Source organism: Phacochoerus africanus, chromosome 11 (assembly GCF_016906955.1).
Source record: "Phacochoerus africanus isolate WHEZ1 chromosome 11, ROS_Pafr_v1, whole genome shotgun sequence".
Classification (NCBI taxonomy): domain Eukaryota; kingdom Metazoa; phylum Chordata; class Mammalia; order Artiodactyla; family Suidae; genus Phacochoerus; species Phacochoerus africanus.
In genome coordinates this window covers 50,115,842-50,133,857 of record NC_062554.1, presented here as the reverse complement: position 1 = coordinate 50,133,857, position 18,016 = coordinate 50,115,842, and the positions used below count along the sequence as shown (strand labels likewise).

At 54.1% G+C, this 18,016-nt stretch overlaps 1 protein-coding gene across 7 annotated transcripts in view; it reads right to left on the bottom strand.

Moving 5' to 3' along the window:
* GRAMD1B (GRAM domain containing 1B) overlaps positions 1-18,016 on the bottom strand; it is a 197,759-nt gene continuing 179,743 nt past the window's right edge. For 5 of the 7 annotated variants that reach the window (XM_047754196.1, XM_047754191.1, XM_047754197.1 and 2 more), the window contains 9 exons: positions 17,269-17,458; positions 16,564-16,707; positions 15,267-15,385; positions 14,859-15,001; positions 12,759-12,862; positions 12,037-12,240; positions 10,704-10,794; positions 7,107-7,214; positions 1-6,800 (listed from right to left, as the gene is read on the bottom strand). In XM_047754196.1, the coding sequence (XP_047610152.1) occupies positions 6,551-6,800; positions 7,107-7,214; positions 10,704-10,794; positions 12,037-12,240; positions 12,759-12,862; positions 14,859-15,001; positions 15,267-15,385; positions 16,564-16,707; positions 17,269-17,458 (1,353 nt within the window). In that variant the 3' untranslated portion in view covers positions 1-6,550. The remainder of the gene's footprint in view (positions 6,801-7,106; positions 7,215-10,703; positions 10,795-12,036; positions 12,241-12,758; positions 12,863-14,858; positions 15,002-15,266; positions 15,386-16,563; positions 16,708-17,268; positions 17,459-18,016) is intronic. The other 2 variants (XM_047754192.1, XM_047754194.1) reach the window with 1 other exon arrangement.

Sequence of the window (18,016 nt, the reverse complement as noted above, 5' to 3'; positions counted from 1 at the left end):
TTCATTGTGGATCAATACTTTTTTCTTTTAATTCATACTGTACTTCCATGGCTCTAGCTACTTTACATTAAGATTTGACCGGGAAGCCTTGTATGTTTCTAGGTACTAGCAGTTAAGCTTTCAGACCTTGCGCACAGCGCCAGGCAAACTACAGTTAGAGATCCCAATACAGACGGCCAGACGACTTGACTGCGATCAGCCCGTTCTTTCCCATGTGTAGCCCAGCGCAGGCATTGGGGCTGCTCCCTCTGCCTCACCCCTCTCCACTCCATGTCAGGATTATCCAGGGGCCGCAAGGGCCTCTGACCCATCCCTCCCCACCCTGGAGTCGAGGTTGAGGCGGGGGGAAAGCACCATGGGTTTGGGAAGATGATCCGGTCCATGCAGAGCGTGGTCTGGCCCGAGAGTGCAGGAGAGAGAAACATGGGGAGCCGCACACTACTGTTGGCAAAAATGGTTGTTTTCACTAGGCAATCTCAGCGTGTGGCCCCTGAGCCTGGGGCCAGCCCTCCAGACAGAGACAGCTGTCTTGCCTGGAGCAGCGGCCACCACTTTGCGTCTGTAGCGCCTCATCATGTTGAGAGAAGCAAGGAAGGCCGAGAGGCAGAGACGACAGTGTTCTTTACGCCTTGGCGTGTCCGCTACATCATCTGGCTGCGACTCCTCTTGGCAGGCCAGGTGCTTCTTGCCAGCAGCCAAAGCTTCCCTCTGGGCTCCCAGGCCTGCTGAGGACCTCAAGTCACAACAGAAAACAATGCCCAAGACCCCTGAGCTTCATACAGAACATCCAAACAGGGAGCTGGCTAGGCCCATCACAGCCACGGCCGGAGCAGGAGTGAGGTAACAAGGCTGGGCAGAGAGGTAGGGAGGGTAGCTCTCTACACCGTGTGCAAATTCCTGCTCCACATCAGGAAAGCAGGGGCGTCGAAAGATGGCCTTCCAGAAAAACACTCCTCTCAGACCCCAAAATGAATCTTCTGGAAGAAAACAGGTGTAGGGGATTGGGGCCAGCCTGCTGGACTTTGGGGGATGAGGGTCAAGGATGTCAAGGGGTGGATGGGAAGATTGTCCCACAGCCTAGAGACAAGGGTTGGAGGAGGAGAGTCAGGAAGAGAGGTTCTCAACCCTCCTACTGGGGCGGGCAGATGGAGTGGGGGGTGCAGGAGGGAGACCACAGCGTGGTCACCTGGGGGAAGAGAAGAGCGCTGTTTCTCCTGGGGGACCCTGGGGAGGAAGCACTGGCCTTGCCCTGCAGAGCTAAAGATGCCGTGTGGTATGGCACAGAAAGGATCCTTCTGAGACCACCAACAGTCCAGAAAGACTCCTCCCCTCATCATTCCTCCAAGACTTTACCCTAGAGATGCTGCCTGCAAACGTACCGGACATGGGCCCAGCTTGGGTCAGGGGCAAGGCAATGGAAAAAATCCACATCTACCCAAGCATCTCTCTTAAAGTTTCTGGGTCCTTCTCCTTCCTTGTAAAATCCCAGCTTCTTTCTTACTGCCAGCGCTCTCAGGCAAGCCAAGGATTTTAGCCAAAGCTTCACACTTAACCCAAACCCCAATGAGGTTGGAGCCAAGAGAGGGGGTAGAACCAGGAATGACTTCTCTCCACTGTTTTCTCCAGCAAGGAGGAGGCGGGGATGGGCAGATGAAAGGTGTCAGAGCCTAGGGACAGACAAGGAGCTCAATCCAAGAGGATGTCCTTTTCGCCACCATCCTCCTCTTCCCAGCTTAGAGAAAGTCCAAAGGAAGGACTCTTCCCAAACTAAGATGAGACCAGCAAAGGAAGAAACACTCTCCTAGGCTAATACAGAGCAATACAGCAAGCCTGATCTCTCTCTCTCTCTCCCTCCCCCACCCCCTCACTGGCCCTCCCCAACCCTCCCAGCTCATAAAGAAGAAAGCTGAACCACCCTGGAACCCAGACAATGCCCTCCCACTCATCTAAACACCAGGGAAGCTCTAGTCCAGAAGGCCTGTCCTCTCCTGGTGAGGCACCCTCCAAGATTGAGAGAGCCCAGCCTTGCCCGTCTCTGACCTGGCCTCCAAGACTGTGCCAAAGCTAGAACCTACCCTGAACGAGCTAAACCATCTCAAGTCTCTCCTGTTACAAAGGGCGCTCCTGGGCACAGGCCAACAGCTGCAGCTCCAACACGACCCCTAGCCTGGGAACGTCCGTGTTTCCACACGTGCAGTTCTATAAAGGACAAAACAAAAATGAAACGCAAATGACGGTCCTGAAGCTCAGAGAGCAGGAGGGACTGCGCCAAGAGCAGAGGCAGGACTCAGGCCCAGGTCTGCCAGCTCTCTCAGCCCAGGGCCCTGACAGAGAGATTTGCGTTGCCAGTCTTGCTGTCCTGGGATGCCATCCCTTTGTCCCAGGGAGGGGGTGGGGAAAGGAGAGAGCTACAGACATGACTGGCCTCTCCCACACCAGGCGTGCCAATCGCGCCCCAGTCAGCTGGGGTAGAAACGCAGACCCTGAAGCTGTTCCCACCTGCCTAGAAACTGCCAAGTCTCACCATTCAGTGCAAGCTCTCACACGGCTCACCATAGGAACCCTCACGGAAAGCCTCCTCTAAATGACTGCGTTCTTACAGGAGAAAATGAACAAAAAGCCCTGGCTGGGAGAAATAACAAAAAGTGGTGCTTTCAATGCTCCCTTACACAGAGTTAGAAGCCAGGCGCCCAGCCACGAGTTACGATGCTATTGACGGTTTCACTCCCAGCCTTCTCTGCAAGGGGGAAGGCCTTTCTTTTTGACAGATTATTGAATAAGCAGGGTGGGGGGAGCCTGTGGCTGGGAGTGAACAGGTGCTGGTTTTCTCCTGGTTTGAAAGTCAAAAAATCATTAGACTAGAAAGGGCCCACACAAGATCCATGATTCTTAGCGATGAGGCAGGCCAAGGGAAGCTCCCCCCACCTGGGTACACACTGTTGCTTGGGTTCCAATCCCCAGAAATCCAGATAGCTCCTCGGACATCCCTCCCTGTCACCATCTCCTCCCTAGAATGGGCCTCCGAGGTGACACAAAAGCGGAATAATTCTGAGCAGCCAGGCTTACTGATACCACTTTAATCCCAGCAAAGAGCTCATTTTAAGTCACCCAGAAAGTCCCACCCTGGTACCTTTAATAACTCAGGAAGTGAAATAAATAAATAATTATATAGAGAATGAATGAGAGACTTGGTCATTTTTCCTTTCAAAAGTTCTGGGAATAATTCTGATTTCTGGCTACTCCAGCAGGGCAATGCCTGGCAGCCTGCATTGTTCCTCCTCCTTTGGCTCAGGGCCCATGAGCCTTGACCCTCCCCAGGGTCTCCCATTCAAATTCCTGGAGAGGAGTATAAGGACCTGCTGGTCTGTGGGCACATGCGCCCTTCACGAGGATGACAGTCCACCTTATTTCCTTTTCTGAAGGACGGATATCAATTCTCCTGGTCCCCATGAACCTCCTAGTCCCTTTGGGGGATGGCCTGGGCTCACCTCTGTCCTCTCATCCTGCTCAGATGGACTGAAAAGTCAAACACGTTCTTCACCTGCCAAAGTGGGATGCCCAGGCCAGACCAAGAGAATGCAGCATGCTCTTCTCTGGGGCTGGGTCAGGGATTGCGTCTTCCTCCTCTCCTCCGCCCTTTCCATCAAGACGTCCTCTAAAACAAGCAATCTGGAAGAGCTCTCCTTGCCAAACCGGTGTGCTCCTTTCCTGATCAAGGACCTCTGCCAGCTCTGCCTGGGGCTGGCAGGACTCCTTGGGTCATTACATGGAGAAAGAGCAGTTAGTGGTCTGATGAATCATGGGTTCTGTGAGCCCATCCTGAAAAGGTCCTAGATAGCTCACTCTCCTAAACCACGGTTTTCTTTGTCCTCCTCAGTGACCTCATACCTCTGGGGGCAGAGACCAGAGGAGTCTTTGCTCCCTCTGCCAGACCTTCCACTCCCAAATCTGAGAAACAGGATCTGGAATGGCCCCCAGTAGGGCAGACTCGATCTGGCTTTTTGCTGCCCAAACGCATGCACCTTTGTCAAATCCACTCCCTCCAAAGGCTGAAGTCTTCCTCCACGTGCAAAGTATCTCAGAGAGTTGTCTCCCTCGACTAGGCGGGCTCTTCACTGAGAGTGAAGATGCTGCAGCCAGAGCGTTAGTGCTGCTCACACAGCCATCTGTGGCGAGACCCTGCAATCCGTACACGGCTACTGCGCTCACTCTCTCCAACCCTGGAGGTCCTAGAACACCCTGATTCGGCCTGGAAATCAAATGACAGCTCCAAGTGAAGGGGTTAGAGCCCCAGACCTGACTTGCTTATAATCACTAAAAGAGGTTTAGCAAGATCAAAAATGCTCCACCCTGACTAATAAACAATGTGCTCTTAGGGCACAGAGAAAAAATAGGGCTTTAGGCACTAAAAAGGGACACTTCACCCAGATCCAGCCTGGGAAAAGACCAGAGAGAAGGGGGCGGGGGCGGGAAAGGAAGAAGTCACCAGCCCTTATTGGTTAGAGGAAGGCGCAGGGGGCGATGGACGAGGATGGCCTTCAGAGCGTAAGCCCTCGGGACCTGCAGCCCAAGCCCCCCAAGAGCAGCCTTCTCAGCTGTCCTCTCCACCTGACTGTGGGTGGTCCTTGTGTGGGGCGGGGTGGGGGGGTGGGGGGGACCTCCTATGGTAGCGGTAGCGTCTGGATGGGCTCCTGCCCTTGATGCTTCCTGTTCCCAAGAGAACACTTGGGGCAGCTGGGGAAGAAGAGATTCTCTTTTATTTTGGAAACAAATCAAGAAGGGATTAGGGAATGAAGCACCTTAAGCAATGCCCCCTGGAGACTTTTTTCCACCACCCCGGGGTCTTCACAGGCATAACTTTGGCTCAACAACATTTCCCTTCTCAGAGCCAAGACGGCCAGCGAGGGGAAGGGTGGGGACGAGAGGATGGGGAGGAGGAGGATCAGGGGAGGTCGGTGCTGAGAGGTGGTCCCTGCCCTCCTCGGCCCCTCCGTCGGCCAGCACAGGAGGCGGTCCCGCTCCTTCTCCCTGGTGTGTAGGCATTATCTCTTTTTAAAATCTGTATATAATATATATATTTATATTCTGTATATATATATATTTATATATATATTTATATGGTCTATGTACAGGTATTGCACAGGCCTCCGGCAGACACCCCTGCTCCTGCCTTGTCAGTGATAGCGGTTCCTCTTCTCTTCGCTTTCAGACGTGTAGTCACGGGACCTGATGCCGTTCTGAAGATTGATGAGTGAGTCCTTCATCTGTAAGACAGGGAAGCCCACCCCAGCCCGGGTTTGTGCCCTCGGTGGGCCTCACCATCCAGTAGCACCTGCCACGCCCGCCTATGGCAGGCCCCCTGTCATGCCAGGGAGCTAGAGGGAGAGGGCTCCTAAAACCGGGCTGCCTCTCAAGGGACACAGTCTTCGGAAGAAGGGAACAGCCAATCTGGCACTGGGAAGCCCGAGGCTAAGGGTCGTTGCATCTCAATGACTTGTGGCCCTGCTTTCACTGAATTAAGAACCCCCTCCAAGGGTTCCATGGCTATCAATCTGCATTAGCTGCCACTTACTCGTCTTGCACTCATTCACTTTGGCTTCCCAATGACCCTGGATACACTGCATTCCTCCCTGTCTTGGTACATCTGACGCACGGACCCTCTCCCCTCTTGCCTATCCAACCTCGCCCAGCTGTCACTAAGGCCCAGGACAAACGCAGACTTTCTCTGGCTCCCAGGCATCTTTCTCCCGGCCTGTCATGTACCACTCACTAGGGCTCGGCACTGCCCTCTCTTTGCTTCCTGTGCACTGGGACTGCACTGTCTCATCCTTCTTTCACACACGCCAGGTACCAACCAGAAAACAGTACGTGCCTAGTTGTACCTGTATCATGGAATCTTAATTGAGGTTTTTTATTTGGTTTTGGCTGCACCCGCAACATGCAGAAGTTCTGGGCCGGGGACTGAACCCACACCACAGCAGTGACAATGTTGGATCCTTAACCTGCTGAGCCACCAGGGAATTCCAGATGTATCTAGTTTGTTTTGTTTTTGCTAGATCATATGTTAGTTCTATTTTTAACTGCTTAAGGAACCTTCACATTTCTGGCCATGGTGGCTGCACCAATTTATATTCGAGACACATCTAGTCTTTAGAAAGAATACAGGCAACTGTACTAGGAAGATGATGCTATGAAAAGAAGACACAGGACAACCACCTTTCCAGACTATCAGCACAGCTTCTGAGGAGGAGCCACCTCCTGAAGGCTGTGTGTTGTGTGCGTGTTGTGAGGGCAGGAGGCAGCGTTGGGGGTGGGGACGCATCGAAAGGAATTAGAAAAACATGGTCTCTGGGAAGATAAATCTTGGCATAAGGGAGGGTTCTCTCTTTAAATGCCTGTCAGATGGCTATGGGTTACCAAGAGGAAAAAACCAGCTCTCTTTCCATCTAACCCATAGTCTTGCTGCCGCACAGCCAGTGCATATTTCACTGATAAAATTTGGGGGGATACGCCTGTGTTCCCACCAGCTTACTCAAGGATGCCTTGACAGTTAGAACAACGGGTGGCCTAGGAGAAGGATGGGGTCTGGCGGACGGTGACGGAGATGGTGCTCCTTCTCAGAGCACTGGGAAGGGTTTCCACCTCCAGAAGACCCGGGCAAGGTGGGAGGGGGGCATCTCACCTGGTCAAGAAGCATCACCGAGGATTTGATGATCTCCCTCCATTTTTGGAGCTCAGTATCATGGTACTTTTGCTGGGACTCTAAGAGCTGGGCCCACTCTGTCTGAGACTGGGGTAACCTGTGGGATACAAGATAGGGTACCCTAGTTGCTGGAGTTATGACCAATGGATTGTCCTGTGCACCCAGACCCCTGAAGGACAGCCAGCCACATCAAAGTGCCTTGTCCTGGTGCCTTGTCCCGCGCTCAATGCCATGGATCCCTTGTGTCCCAAGTCAGAAGCAGACTAAAACCATAGGGACGGTTTTCAGAGCTGGCTGATGGACTCAGACCAGGGGGTGGAGGGCGAGGGCAGTCCCAAGGAGCCCGGGAGGCAGGGGCCAGGATAGGGGGGAGGTGGCTGCAAGGGGAAGAGGCCAGGATTACCTTTCTTGGAGCCTTAGACCCTGCCAGGCAGTGAGGGTCTGGGTGGTGTATTCCAACATCCAGAGTTTGTAGAAGAGCATCACGTTAAGGATGACCAGCAGCACCAGACTAAGAAGGAGACAAGGGAAAGCACGACGGCCATGAGGAGGGCGCCCTCCCTCTCAGAGGCAGCAATGCCCCCTCCCCAGAGGCTGCCCCCTGGACCACTGGGCCACCTGAAGTGCTGCAGTGAGGGAGCAAGTGAGGGAGCTGGAGGGATGCCGCCGGGGTGGAGGGGGGAGGGAGAGAGAGAAGCACTCCCATCTCATTCATGGGGGCCAGGACACAGCGGGAGAGCCAAGAGAGGGGTGTGGGGCAAAGGCATCGGAAAGGAGAGATGCCTAAGTCCCCCAGAATCTGGGTGCTGAGGGAAGAGAGGCAGGATGGCGAGGAAAAGAGATGAGGGGGTGCCAGAAGCAATCATAGAGCCAGTACCTGAAACAGATCCTAACGGGAGCAAGGAAGGAAAATGGGAAGGAGGCAGAGGTTAGAAATGGACTCAGTGGGGAGGGAAAGCTGCGCTAAATCCAGCCAGAGGGGAAGTGAGCCTGTGAGGAGGATGTACAGGAGCAGTGACAATGAGGACACCTAGGGAGGCAGGGCGGGGGAGCGACTGGAAGGGGCTCTGAGCATTTCACTCGTGAGAAACGGAGAAAAGGTTCTGCCTACCAACCCAAACTCTGGGAGGAACTGCAGTTCGATTCCCAGCTCTCCCTCCACGGGACTTCCTGTGTTAGTGCAACTGCCCCAGGGCTGCAGGCTCTCTGAACACTTGCCACAGCCCACAGGAGGCAGGGGACCAGCTGAGATTTCCCAGGGATGGGCCAGGACTGCTCGCAGATGGGGAGGTGGCAAGAGGACCCAGTGGGGAATGCAGAGTCAGCCAGAGGCTGCGGGAATTCTCTTCTCTCGGCCCAAAGATCACTTTATGACAGAGGCTTATGGATGGAGCAATGAGGACTCAGGGGAAGAAAGAATGCAGGCCCGCAGCACTGGGTACAAATCCTGGCTCACCACTTAAAAAGTCTCAACTTTTTCGTTTTTGTGTATGTGTATTTTATGACCATGCCTGCGGCATATGGAAGTTCCCAGGCTAGGGGTAGAATCGGAGCCACAGCTACAGCAACACGGGATCCAAGCTGCATCTGCGACCTACACCACAGCTCACGGCAATGCTGGATCCCTAACCTACTGAGCGAGGCCAGGGATCGAATCTGCATCCTCATGGATGCCAGTCAGATACATCTCTGCTGCACCGTAATGGGAACTCCAGTGGTTTCGTTTTAACAATGACACGACTCACATTAATACCACGATGCTAAATGTGAATTTTACTGGTTTTACAGTTGTCTTTGTATTTACTTTTGTAAAAATGTCTTGGCTTCTTATGCCATAGTCAGAAGGATTTTCTGTCCACTATTATGTTACATATTCAAGTAAAGTTGGCAAGAAAGCCTCCTCACGACCCTCGCCAGCCCCTCTCCCTAAGGGGTCGCCAGCTCTGTTCTCAGCCCGTTTCCTTTCTACTCTCCATACTCTCCTCCAATGATGACGACCTCATCCCACCATAGCTTTGATGCTACCGACAAATAAATCAGCGACCACAGTCTCAATTTCTCTCCTCAACTCCATGTCCACATCCACAACAGTCACCTCCACCGGGACAACCTATGGCAACTCAGGGACATTCAGGACTGACTGCATCGTCTCTGACACCTTTTCACTAAGTTCCAGATTTCTGTCCATGAAACCACCACCTACGGGCATGGGGATCAGAAAGTCATCTTCCTTCGCTACAGAACCAGGCCTTCACCTCCTAGGATCTCTCAGCCCCTCGCCTCAGCCTGACAGCCACTCTTGCCGAGATTCTCCTGGCCTCCCTGCCTCCAGGCCATTCTTGTCCACTCCAGCTGCCATATTGCTGTCAGAGATCTTTTCTTTTTCTTTTTCTTTTCAGGGCTGCACCCGTGGCATAGGGAGGTTCCCAGGCTAGGGGTTGAATCAGAGCTAGAGCTGCTTGCCTATACCACAGCCACAGCAACGCTGGATCCGAGCCATATCTGCGACCTATACCACAGCTCACGGCAACGCCAGATCCTTAACCCACTGAGCAAGGTCAGGGATCGAACCTGGGTCCTCATGGATGCCAGTCAGATTCATTAACTGCTGAGCCACAATGTTAAAGTGTGAATCCAACCATGTCACTCCAGGGCTTCCTTCCCTGTTTCCTATAGGTAGTGACAATCCAACCATGTCACTCCAGGGCTTCCTTCCCTGTTTCCTATAGGTAGGTAGGGCTATGCCCCTGCTTCTGCCTTTCTGAAAATGCTCTGGTGAAGGCATGGAGGGCTGGGGGTAGGATGGGAGTCACAGCAACAAGATGGAGCTACAGACGCCTAGTGCCTGGTGCATACCTGGTAGATGCAGCAGCATCTGGGCAGCTCCTGAGCCCTCATGCACCTGTGTCCCATGATCTCACAGCAGGAAGGGCTGGGCTGCCAGACAACAGGCTGAACCAAGTGGAGGAGCTGCCTGCCCTTAGCCACCCTAGCTGCTCAAAAAGGCTTATGAAAGTCCTGCGCAGACTCTGGGCTCATGCTTCAGTAAGCCGTGTCCTCCCATCTTATACCCTCAAGCTGCTTTCAACAAACTTTCTCCCTAGCCCAGCAGCTTTCTATGCAAGTTATTGAACGCATAGTTTTATGGCATTATGGCAGTTAGTATATAGTGCTTGTATTATAACAAGCATACGCTCTTCCTGGACCGCAGTCATTGATTTTGTCTGGCCACCCTGCCAAAGTGAGGGCCCTGTTAAGTGTACAGTCTTTTTTTTTTTTTTTTTAATTTTTTGTTGTTGTTGTTTTTATTTTTATTTATTTATTTATTTAGTCTTTTGGTCATTTCTTGAGCCGCTCCCGCAGCATGTGGAGGTCAAATTGGAGCTGTCAGCTACACCACAGCCACAGCAACACGGGATCCGGGCCGAGTCTGCAACCTACACCACAGCTCACAGCAATGCTGGACCCTTAACCCACTGAGCAAGGTCAGGGCTTGAACCCGCAACCTCATGACTCCTAGTCAGGTTCGTTAACTACTGCGCCACGATGGAAACTCCAAGTGTACAGTCTTGATGCCTGGGTCAGGGCAGACCCCTGGAACATCTGTCACAAACAAATGGATGGGCTCCTAAAATGGGCTTTGTAGCATCTCCGTGTTAGCATATATCCAACCGTGTAGTAATCATGAACTTCCTGTCTGTCTGACCCACTTGAAATTGAGCACCTGAAAGGCACAGATGCTGCCGGCAGCATTTTCTTCTGCATCTTGAAGGCTTAGCATATAGCAAGGGCTGAATAAAACAGAGGAAAAGCAGCAAAGAGGCAAAGAATGAGAGAGAGTGCAACTGATCTGGAGAGAAACGAGAGGACAAGGCCAAGAGCAGCAAGGACAACAGTGAGGGTGTTCCATGCCTGAGGAGGACAGCCAGGGAGGGGGCGGCAGGCGAGAAAGGGAAAGTGGGGCGTGGGGGTGGGGGGAGGAGAGCCTGGAGTCCCTTACACACAGCTGATAACCAGCAGCAGCTTGGACACGCTCTGCAGGTGGAAACCGCTGGGGGTGTCCTCGGGGATATGCCGCGTTTGCGTGGAACCTGTGGGGAGAAGGAAGAGGCCATCACTACGCGGCCCACAAGTCCCCCCGACAGCTGATGGGACGCTGGTCATGAACAGAACTGTCTGAGATGCTGTGGCAGCAACGGAGTGATGTGTGGACCCAGCCTCCTGAAAGCAGAAGGGAAGCTCCTCAAAGGCAACGAGGACATGAAAGTCACTGAACAAGTGAGAAAGTAACCTGACCTCTGCAGCTAGGACGCCCAGATGCAGGGCAAAGCGACCTGCAGCTGTGGAAGGGCAACAGTGCTGGGCGGGGACTAGAGACTCTTGGCTCTGGCTTTAGCCGTAACTGGCCACGTGACATTGAGCAAGTCATGTGCCCTCTGAGAGTCAGGTTACTGAAATGCAATGTTAGTCAGGAGTCCCGAGTGTGAAACACGGCTGAAGCAGGCTGCGGGACACAGAAGGCTGGTGCTCTCCTTCTCTCGGCCCGTCCTGCTCTGATGAATGCCCAGGAAGGTGCAGAGCTCAGCCTGGAAACCCTGGCTTAGCTGGTCTCGGCTGCAGGTTTCCTTGATTGAGCAAAGACAGGAGGGTGTGAACGGCTTGATGGGAAGAGGAAGACACATCAAGGGAGCCCACTGCCGGGCAGGGGCTGAGGGAGGGGGGCCACTGGGCCCCCTGACCTTCGAGTTATGAGGATGCCCTGGGGGGGGTATGAGCTTTGGCTTCTCCCTGGTGTATTTCCCCCCAAATGGGAAGCTGCATGCTTGAACCTAGGCAGGGAGCCACGGAGCTCAGGCAGAAACCCAAAGGCAAGTTTTGTTCAGGAGAGAACACACAGGGGTTCAGCAGGGCCCGAGGAGCTTATGAGCATCCGGAGCCTCAGATTTTTTTGTTGTTGTTGTTGTTTTGCCTTTTCTAGGGCCGCTTCCCATGGCATATGGAGGTTCCCAGGCTAGGGGTCTAATCAGAGCTGTAACCACCGGCCTACACCAGAGCCACAGCAATGCGAGATTTGAGCCTCGTCTGCAACCTACACCACAGCTCACAGCAATGCCGGATCCTTAACCCACTGAGCATGGGGTTCATGGTTCCTAGTCGGATTCGTTAACCACTGTGCCACGACGGGAACTCTCAGAGCCTCAGATTTAATGAGTCATGAGACAATTACATAGCTTACCCCAAGCTGCAAAATGAGCGTGCACAGGCGCCTCGGCACCAGCATGCAGCTGCAGCCCCTAGCCCTGGGCCACACCCCCACCCCACCTGGTGCACACCTGCCACGTGTTTGATCCTGTGGCCCACATCTTCATCCGTGGGTGTGGTGACGGGGCTCATCACCTCTTCCAGGTGCGGCACCCGCAGGTGGGCATGGGGACGCTTCCTCCGCCGCACCGTCGGGGGCTTGCTGGCCTTCTCTTTGGGAGACTGTCTGTGCATCTCAGCCAGGTAGGTGCTCTCCGTTTTGGTCAGCTCGCTCTCTGTCAAGGTCAAAAGGCCACATCAGAGGTCATCTGCCCATTCCTCCAAGCCAACACCCAGGCCTCCAGAAGCAACTCTGCCTGCTCCTCGCCGAGCCCTCTCTAAGGTTTCCCACTTTGGACTCCGGGATATTGCCTGGGAGGGCAGGGGTCACTCAGGAATGCCCACAAGCCCCAGGAATTAATCCTGGGACTGAGCCCACCCCAAGGCCCCCTTCTGCCTCAACAGTGTCAAGAGACAAAGGCTCCCAAAACGTCTGGCTGTATGCAAAGTGGGGCACATCGCATCTCCCTGCACAGGCCACCTGCTTTTCCTAACAGAATTGCCACAGGGTGTCTAGATCTCAGGCTCATCTTTGGGGGTCATGGATCCCTTCATGATAATGATCCATGAAAGTTACCGTCAGAGTCTCAACACATGAACTTTGGATCCATCTCTGGGGCAGACTCAGGGAACCTGTGAGACCCCTCCAGCACCTCTGTCTCTCCATCCCCCCCGCCCCTCGCTGGGGGCTCACCCAAGTGGCGGAAGTAGTCCTCCAGCCCACTCCAGAAGTTCTTCTCGATGAAAGTTTTCACTAGCCCCCAGGGCTGTTTTCGATAGCGCAGCTCTGTGGAGACCCTGGGGAACAAGCCAGAAACAAGATCAGCTGTTTCCGTGGCAGACCCTCCTCTGCAGGGAAAAGGTTTCAGGTCAAAGCAGCCTCACATGTGCTGCCCTCCACAGGCTAAAAGCTCTTTCACATCCACAGTGTTGTCTGATGCCCGGACACCCCTTGAGGTAGGTGAAATAGTGAATTTATCCTCATTTTATAGAAGGGATTTGTAAGCAGACCAAAGACTAACAAGAAGGGCTCTGACCCCAAGCCCAAAGCTCTTCTCTCTTTGTCCAGAGACTCTCAGGCTTCATGGCTTCCACCTTTGAAAGCGTCATCAGCTACTGGCCCGGATCCTGCCTCTCCTCTCCCCAGCACTCTCTCCCCTGCCGTGAGCCTCCCTGCCACCCTGGGGCCTGCGGCATCGGCTCCTCCTGCTCCTGCAGCCACAGAGCTCTGCCTTGCCACAGGTTTGTCTTCAGTGGTCACTAGATGCTCCCAGCTTATGCTCCCCACGGCTGAGGCTGCCTGCTCTGCCCTCAGGAGGAAGAGGGGGATGCCACCCCAGCCACCGCCTGATGTGTATGAACCTCTGCCGACAGCCACCTCACCCCCCACCTGACAATCGACTCCTGGATTGAGACTGGGCATCTCTCTGTAAAGGTCCAGCCGGGATCAACCAGCTACCTCTGCATGAGCTGGACAAAAAGGACATGCAAAGGGAAGACCCTCCAGAGAAGATGGAAGTGAGGAACCCAGGCACTGGGAGGGGAAGGATCTTGGGGCCTTTGAAGAGACAGGGGAGGAGGGAGGGAGGGAACGGAAGGGAGGAGGAGTTGCTCAGAAAGCAGCACAGAAATAAAACAAACAAAAAAAATTTTTTTTTAGGATGATGAGAAAGATCAGGCCCTTTTTGAAGTGTGGGTATTCAGGTCTTCCTGATTCCCCAGAGATCTCTGTAGCCATCCACTAAACTCCTGTCTTATTTCAATGACATGAATAAATTTCTGCTCTGAACACCCAAGAGAATTAGGTCTAAGGTACAGGTATACAATCCAGTTATTTTCATGTGGGTGTGTGTTTGGCTTTTCAGACTATGAGCTTCTTAAAATGTCAGGATCTAAATTTCTTCCTTCCTTAAATGCACACCACAGGGCCCAGCACAAGGCTGGACCCACGCACAGCATCGAATTATTCATTCAACTGATATTTTCTGACTAGCATGTGTGGGCCCATGCTGAGTGCTAGGGATAAAGCAGTGAATGCAAGGGGACTCCTGCTGGCCAGGGCCTCGCCACCCAGCAGGAAGACGCAGGAACTCACTTGCCACATGCCCAGCATGGTGGGAAGAGCACAGGTTTGCACTTAAGACCTGGGATCCAGCACTTCTGACTCTTGGCAAAGCTACTCAACTTGTATGACCCTCAGTTTTCCCATCTGAAAAATAAGGATACATCTACCTCCTTGGGTTATGCTAAAGAAGCCAGTTCAGGAGTTCCTGTTGTGGTGCAGTGGCAATGAATCCATGAGGACGCAGGTGTGAGCCCTGGCCTCGCTCAGTGCTTAAGGATCCGGTATTGCTGTGACTGTGGTATAGGCGGGCAGCTGCAGCTCTAATTCGACCCCTAGCCTGGGAACTTCCAAATGCCTTGGATGTGGTCCTAAGAAAAAAAAAAAAAGAAAAAGAAAAAGAAGCCAGTTCACGCAGGTGAAGAACCTACACAGCACTTTATAAACTAGATGATCCATAAACAGCAGGTTGTTTAAAGAGTTTAGCTGAAGACACACAGAGGGGAACAGGTGTGGCGGAGAGAAGCATGAACGGTCGGGATGGAGCAGGGCCCTCAGAGGCTTCGGAACGAAGGCAGAATAAAGGATGTCAGCAGCCTGCACAGCCAGCCACCCCCCCCGCCCCCCCCCCAACCGCTGCTCCTCAGGAGCCCATCAGGGTCGGGACAGAAGGACCCAGGGGCCCCAGGGACCCGCTCCCACCCTGCTCGGCGGGCCGTGCGGACAGGGCACCTGAGTCGACTCTTGTTCCGAGCCACGCGCGTGAGAGTGTAGCGGTTGATGGTGTAGAAGTAGTCGTGGTATGGCACGTCGTGGGTGAGGACCTCGGCGTCGATCACGTAGCATTCGCTCTCCTGGCTCGCCTTGTACATGGTCTGTGGGGAGGAAAGGGCCACCGGACGAAACTGAGGAGAAGCAGGATGGGAAAGGCACCTGGTCCCAGGCTCCCCCTAGCCCAATCCTGACTTCCGAATGGGGGACCCAGGGCCTCGGGAAGCGGTGGCATCTAAGCGTGGAAAATGCTATACTGTTCAGGGTCAGACACCATGGGCACCCAGCAAGTTCCTCCTAATGCCATCCTCTGTCTGTCACAAGAGAACAGAGGCTTGTCGCTCTTCCTGGCCTCTGCCCTCGGCTCACCTGTGTCTCCCTGACGGTGGCAGTTTTGGGAGCCAGGGGGTTGGTAAGGGTGATGGTGTAAAGAATCACTCGGCTCTGGTTTCCATTCTCTTCCTTCTTCCATGGGTGGAAGATGATATCTGGGGGGAGAGAAGGGCCCGGAATGAGGGAGGGAGGGGGCGCGCTGTCCCCGAATCTGACCTGCCCTCCTCGCGAACTTCTCTTGACTGTACTGACAGCGCCTGGCCCCCAAAGGAAGCCAACAGGAGCCCAGGGGCCGGGGGAGAGGAGAGGGCGTCAAAGCAGAAAGAGGTTCATTGTCGCATTGCTGAGATTCTACCCAGGGCTCCAGAATGCTGACTGTTCTGGGCTGGGGCAGGAGGTCTTGGGGCCACCTACGGGGGTGCTGGCAACACTGGAGCTACTGTGACAAGGGCCTGGGATCCTTGGGAACAAGTCTTCCCCACCCAGGCTCGACCTCCCCATGCCCTCAGCACGTCCCTCCTCCTGGCAGAGAGGTGCACTGATGCCAGGGGCTCTTCCAGATTCAGACTTGGGGCAGCTGAGTCCCTGCGGTGGCAGAGCATGGGCGAGGGGCTATGGGGTGGGGGAGACAGCTGCATGCGGGTGCAAAGCATCAGCCCTGGGAAGCCGAGGTTTGAACCCCAGCTCAGCCCCTTCTTAGCTGTTTGATCTTGGCCATGTAAGAATGCTCTGAGTTCAGAGTTCCTGTTGTGGCTCAGTGGTTAACAAACCTGACTAGGAATCATGAGTTTTCAGGTTCAATCCCTGGCCTTGCTCAGTGGTTAAGGATCCAGCATTGCTATGAGCTGTGATATAGGTCACAGATGTGGCTCGGATCCCGAGTTGCTATGGCTGTGGTGTAAGCCAGCAGCTACAGCTCTGATTCAACCCCTAGCCCGGGAACCTCCATATGCCGCAGGTGTGGCCCTAAAAAGCAGGAAAAAAAAGAATGGTCTTAGTTCTAAGGTCCTCACTGCTATGGGGGGATCACGACACTCGCACACAGGGCAGACTGGAGGGTTGAAGGAGACAGTGAAAGGTGCCTGGTGGATAGCAAGTTGGACCAGGAAGTGGCAACTGCTACTTTGCACTAGACGGGGAGCCTGTGGGGCCTGGCCTGAGGGTCTGGGGTGCCAAGGGCGAGCCTACAGCTGTGGTGCGGGGGGACGAGGAGCTGTCAGGGCCCCCAGGAGCTCTGGCACTGTGTGAGCCAGAAAGGGGGTGCCCTGAGCCATCGGGTGGCCAGGAAAAGGAGGGGAAGAGGTGTGGACATCTGGGAACAGGGGGGGCGGACCTGAGAAGCGTCGCTGCTCCATGAAATCCCTCTGGAAGGGCGAGTCGGTGAACAGGAGGTCGTAGAGCTTGTCCACGCTGAAGTTGAAGACTTCGTTCACGTACTGCCGGCCACTCAGGTCCTCGTAGAAGGCCTGGACCTCCCCTGCACAGAGAGGATGAAGGGGTACACAGTGAAGGTGAGGGGCGGTGACAGATTAATCTGGGTGGCAGGACAAAGCGTTATCTGTCCAGCAAAGAAAGACAGGAAATGACAAGTACCTAAAAAAAAGGGATGTGTGCTTATAACAAGTGCACCTTTTTGTTGTTGTTGTTTTGTCTTTTTAGGCCACACCTGCAGCATATGGAAATTCCCAGGCTAGAGGTGGAATCAGAGCTGCAGATGTTGGCTTATGTCACAGCCACAGCTTCAAAAACATAGGATCCGAGCTGTGTCTGCGACCCACATCACAGCTCACAGCAATGCTGGATCCTTCACCCACTGAGTGAGGCCAGGGATCGAACCTGCATCCTCATGGATACTAGTCAGTAACACTGAGCCACAACGGGAACTCCCCAAGTGCACCTTTTATAAAAAGAGCAGTTACCCACCCACCCTTCCACCAGGATCCCAGACTGACTCCAGTCTCGGCACAGGGACATCCATTAGTTAAACCTTCAACATGGAGAGAGGAAGGGCCACCCGCCCCCACTGTCAGACGCCCACCTTCGTCGTGGGTGTCAGAAGAGTCACTGAGCTCGGTGGGGATGTCCTCGTTGTCATTGAAGTCCAGCGAGGGGGAGGTGACAGGCGCGATGATCTCGATCTTCTCCCCAATGATGTTGTCGATGGCGAGCTCCTTCTCCAGGGACCCGTCGCCCTCCAGCACCTCCTCCTCCAGGGGCAGCCCGTCAAACTGGGGTGGAGACAGAGCCGTCACCCCGGATCTACCCTCCAAAGGGAAGTCAGAGAGCCGGCCGCGGAGCCCGCACATTCTCAACAGTTGCTCAGGAGCTGGGCTGCACCCGTGAGCTCAGGGGCGAGGGGTCTACCCCGCTGAGGCTTTTCTAGGCATCCTCCTTAGATTTATTCCTACCTAAATATGACTGTGATTTGTCTTAAACCTTCCCCCCCCCCACTGGCATCTCATCCCATCCCAAGCTGACCATGTCAATCAAACATCCGGGCTCTGGGCGTACATCTGATTTCCCACACAGTGACCAGGACAGGACACTCGACACAAGTGTTCTCTGGTGGTACCGCCCAGATTCTGGATCCTAACTAGAAAACTTCTCTGCCTTGTACACCTGAGAAAAAACCCTCCAGGAGACCACAGCACAAGGCCCTGCCCTTCTCTCGCCCCTAAATAGCAGGCCAAGCCCCAGACGTGAGCAGGGTCAGCTCCTTCAGTCCAGGTCCTCTCCTGGGGCCAGTGCTCCACTGTCCTATAACAACCCTGCCTCCAATCAGTACC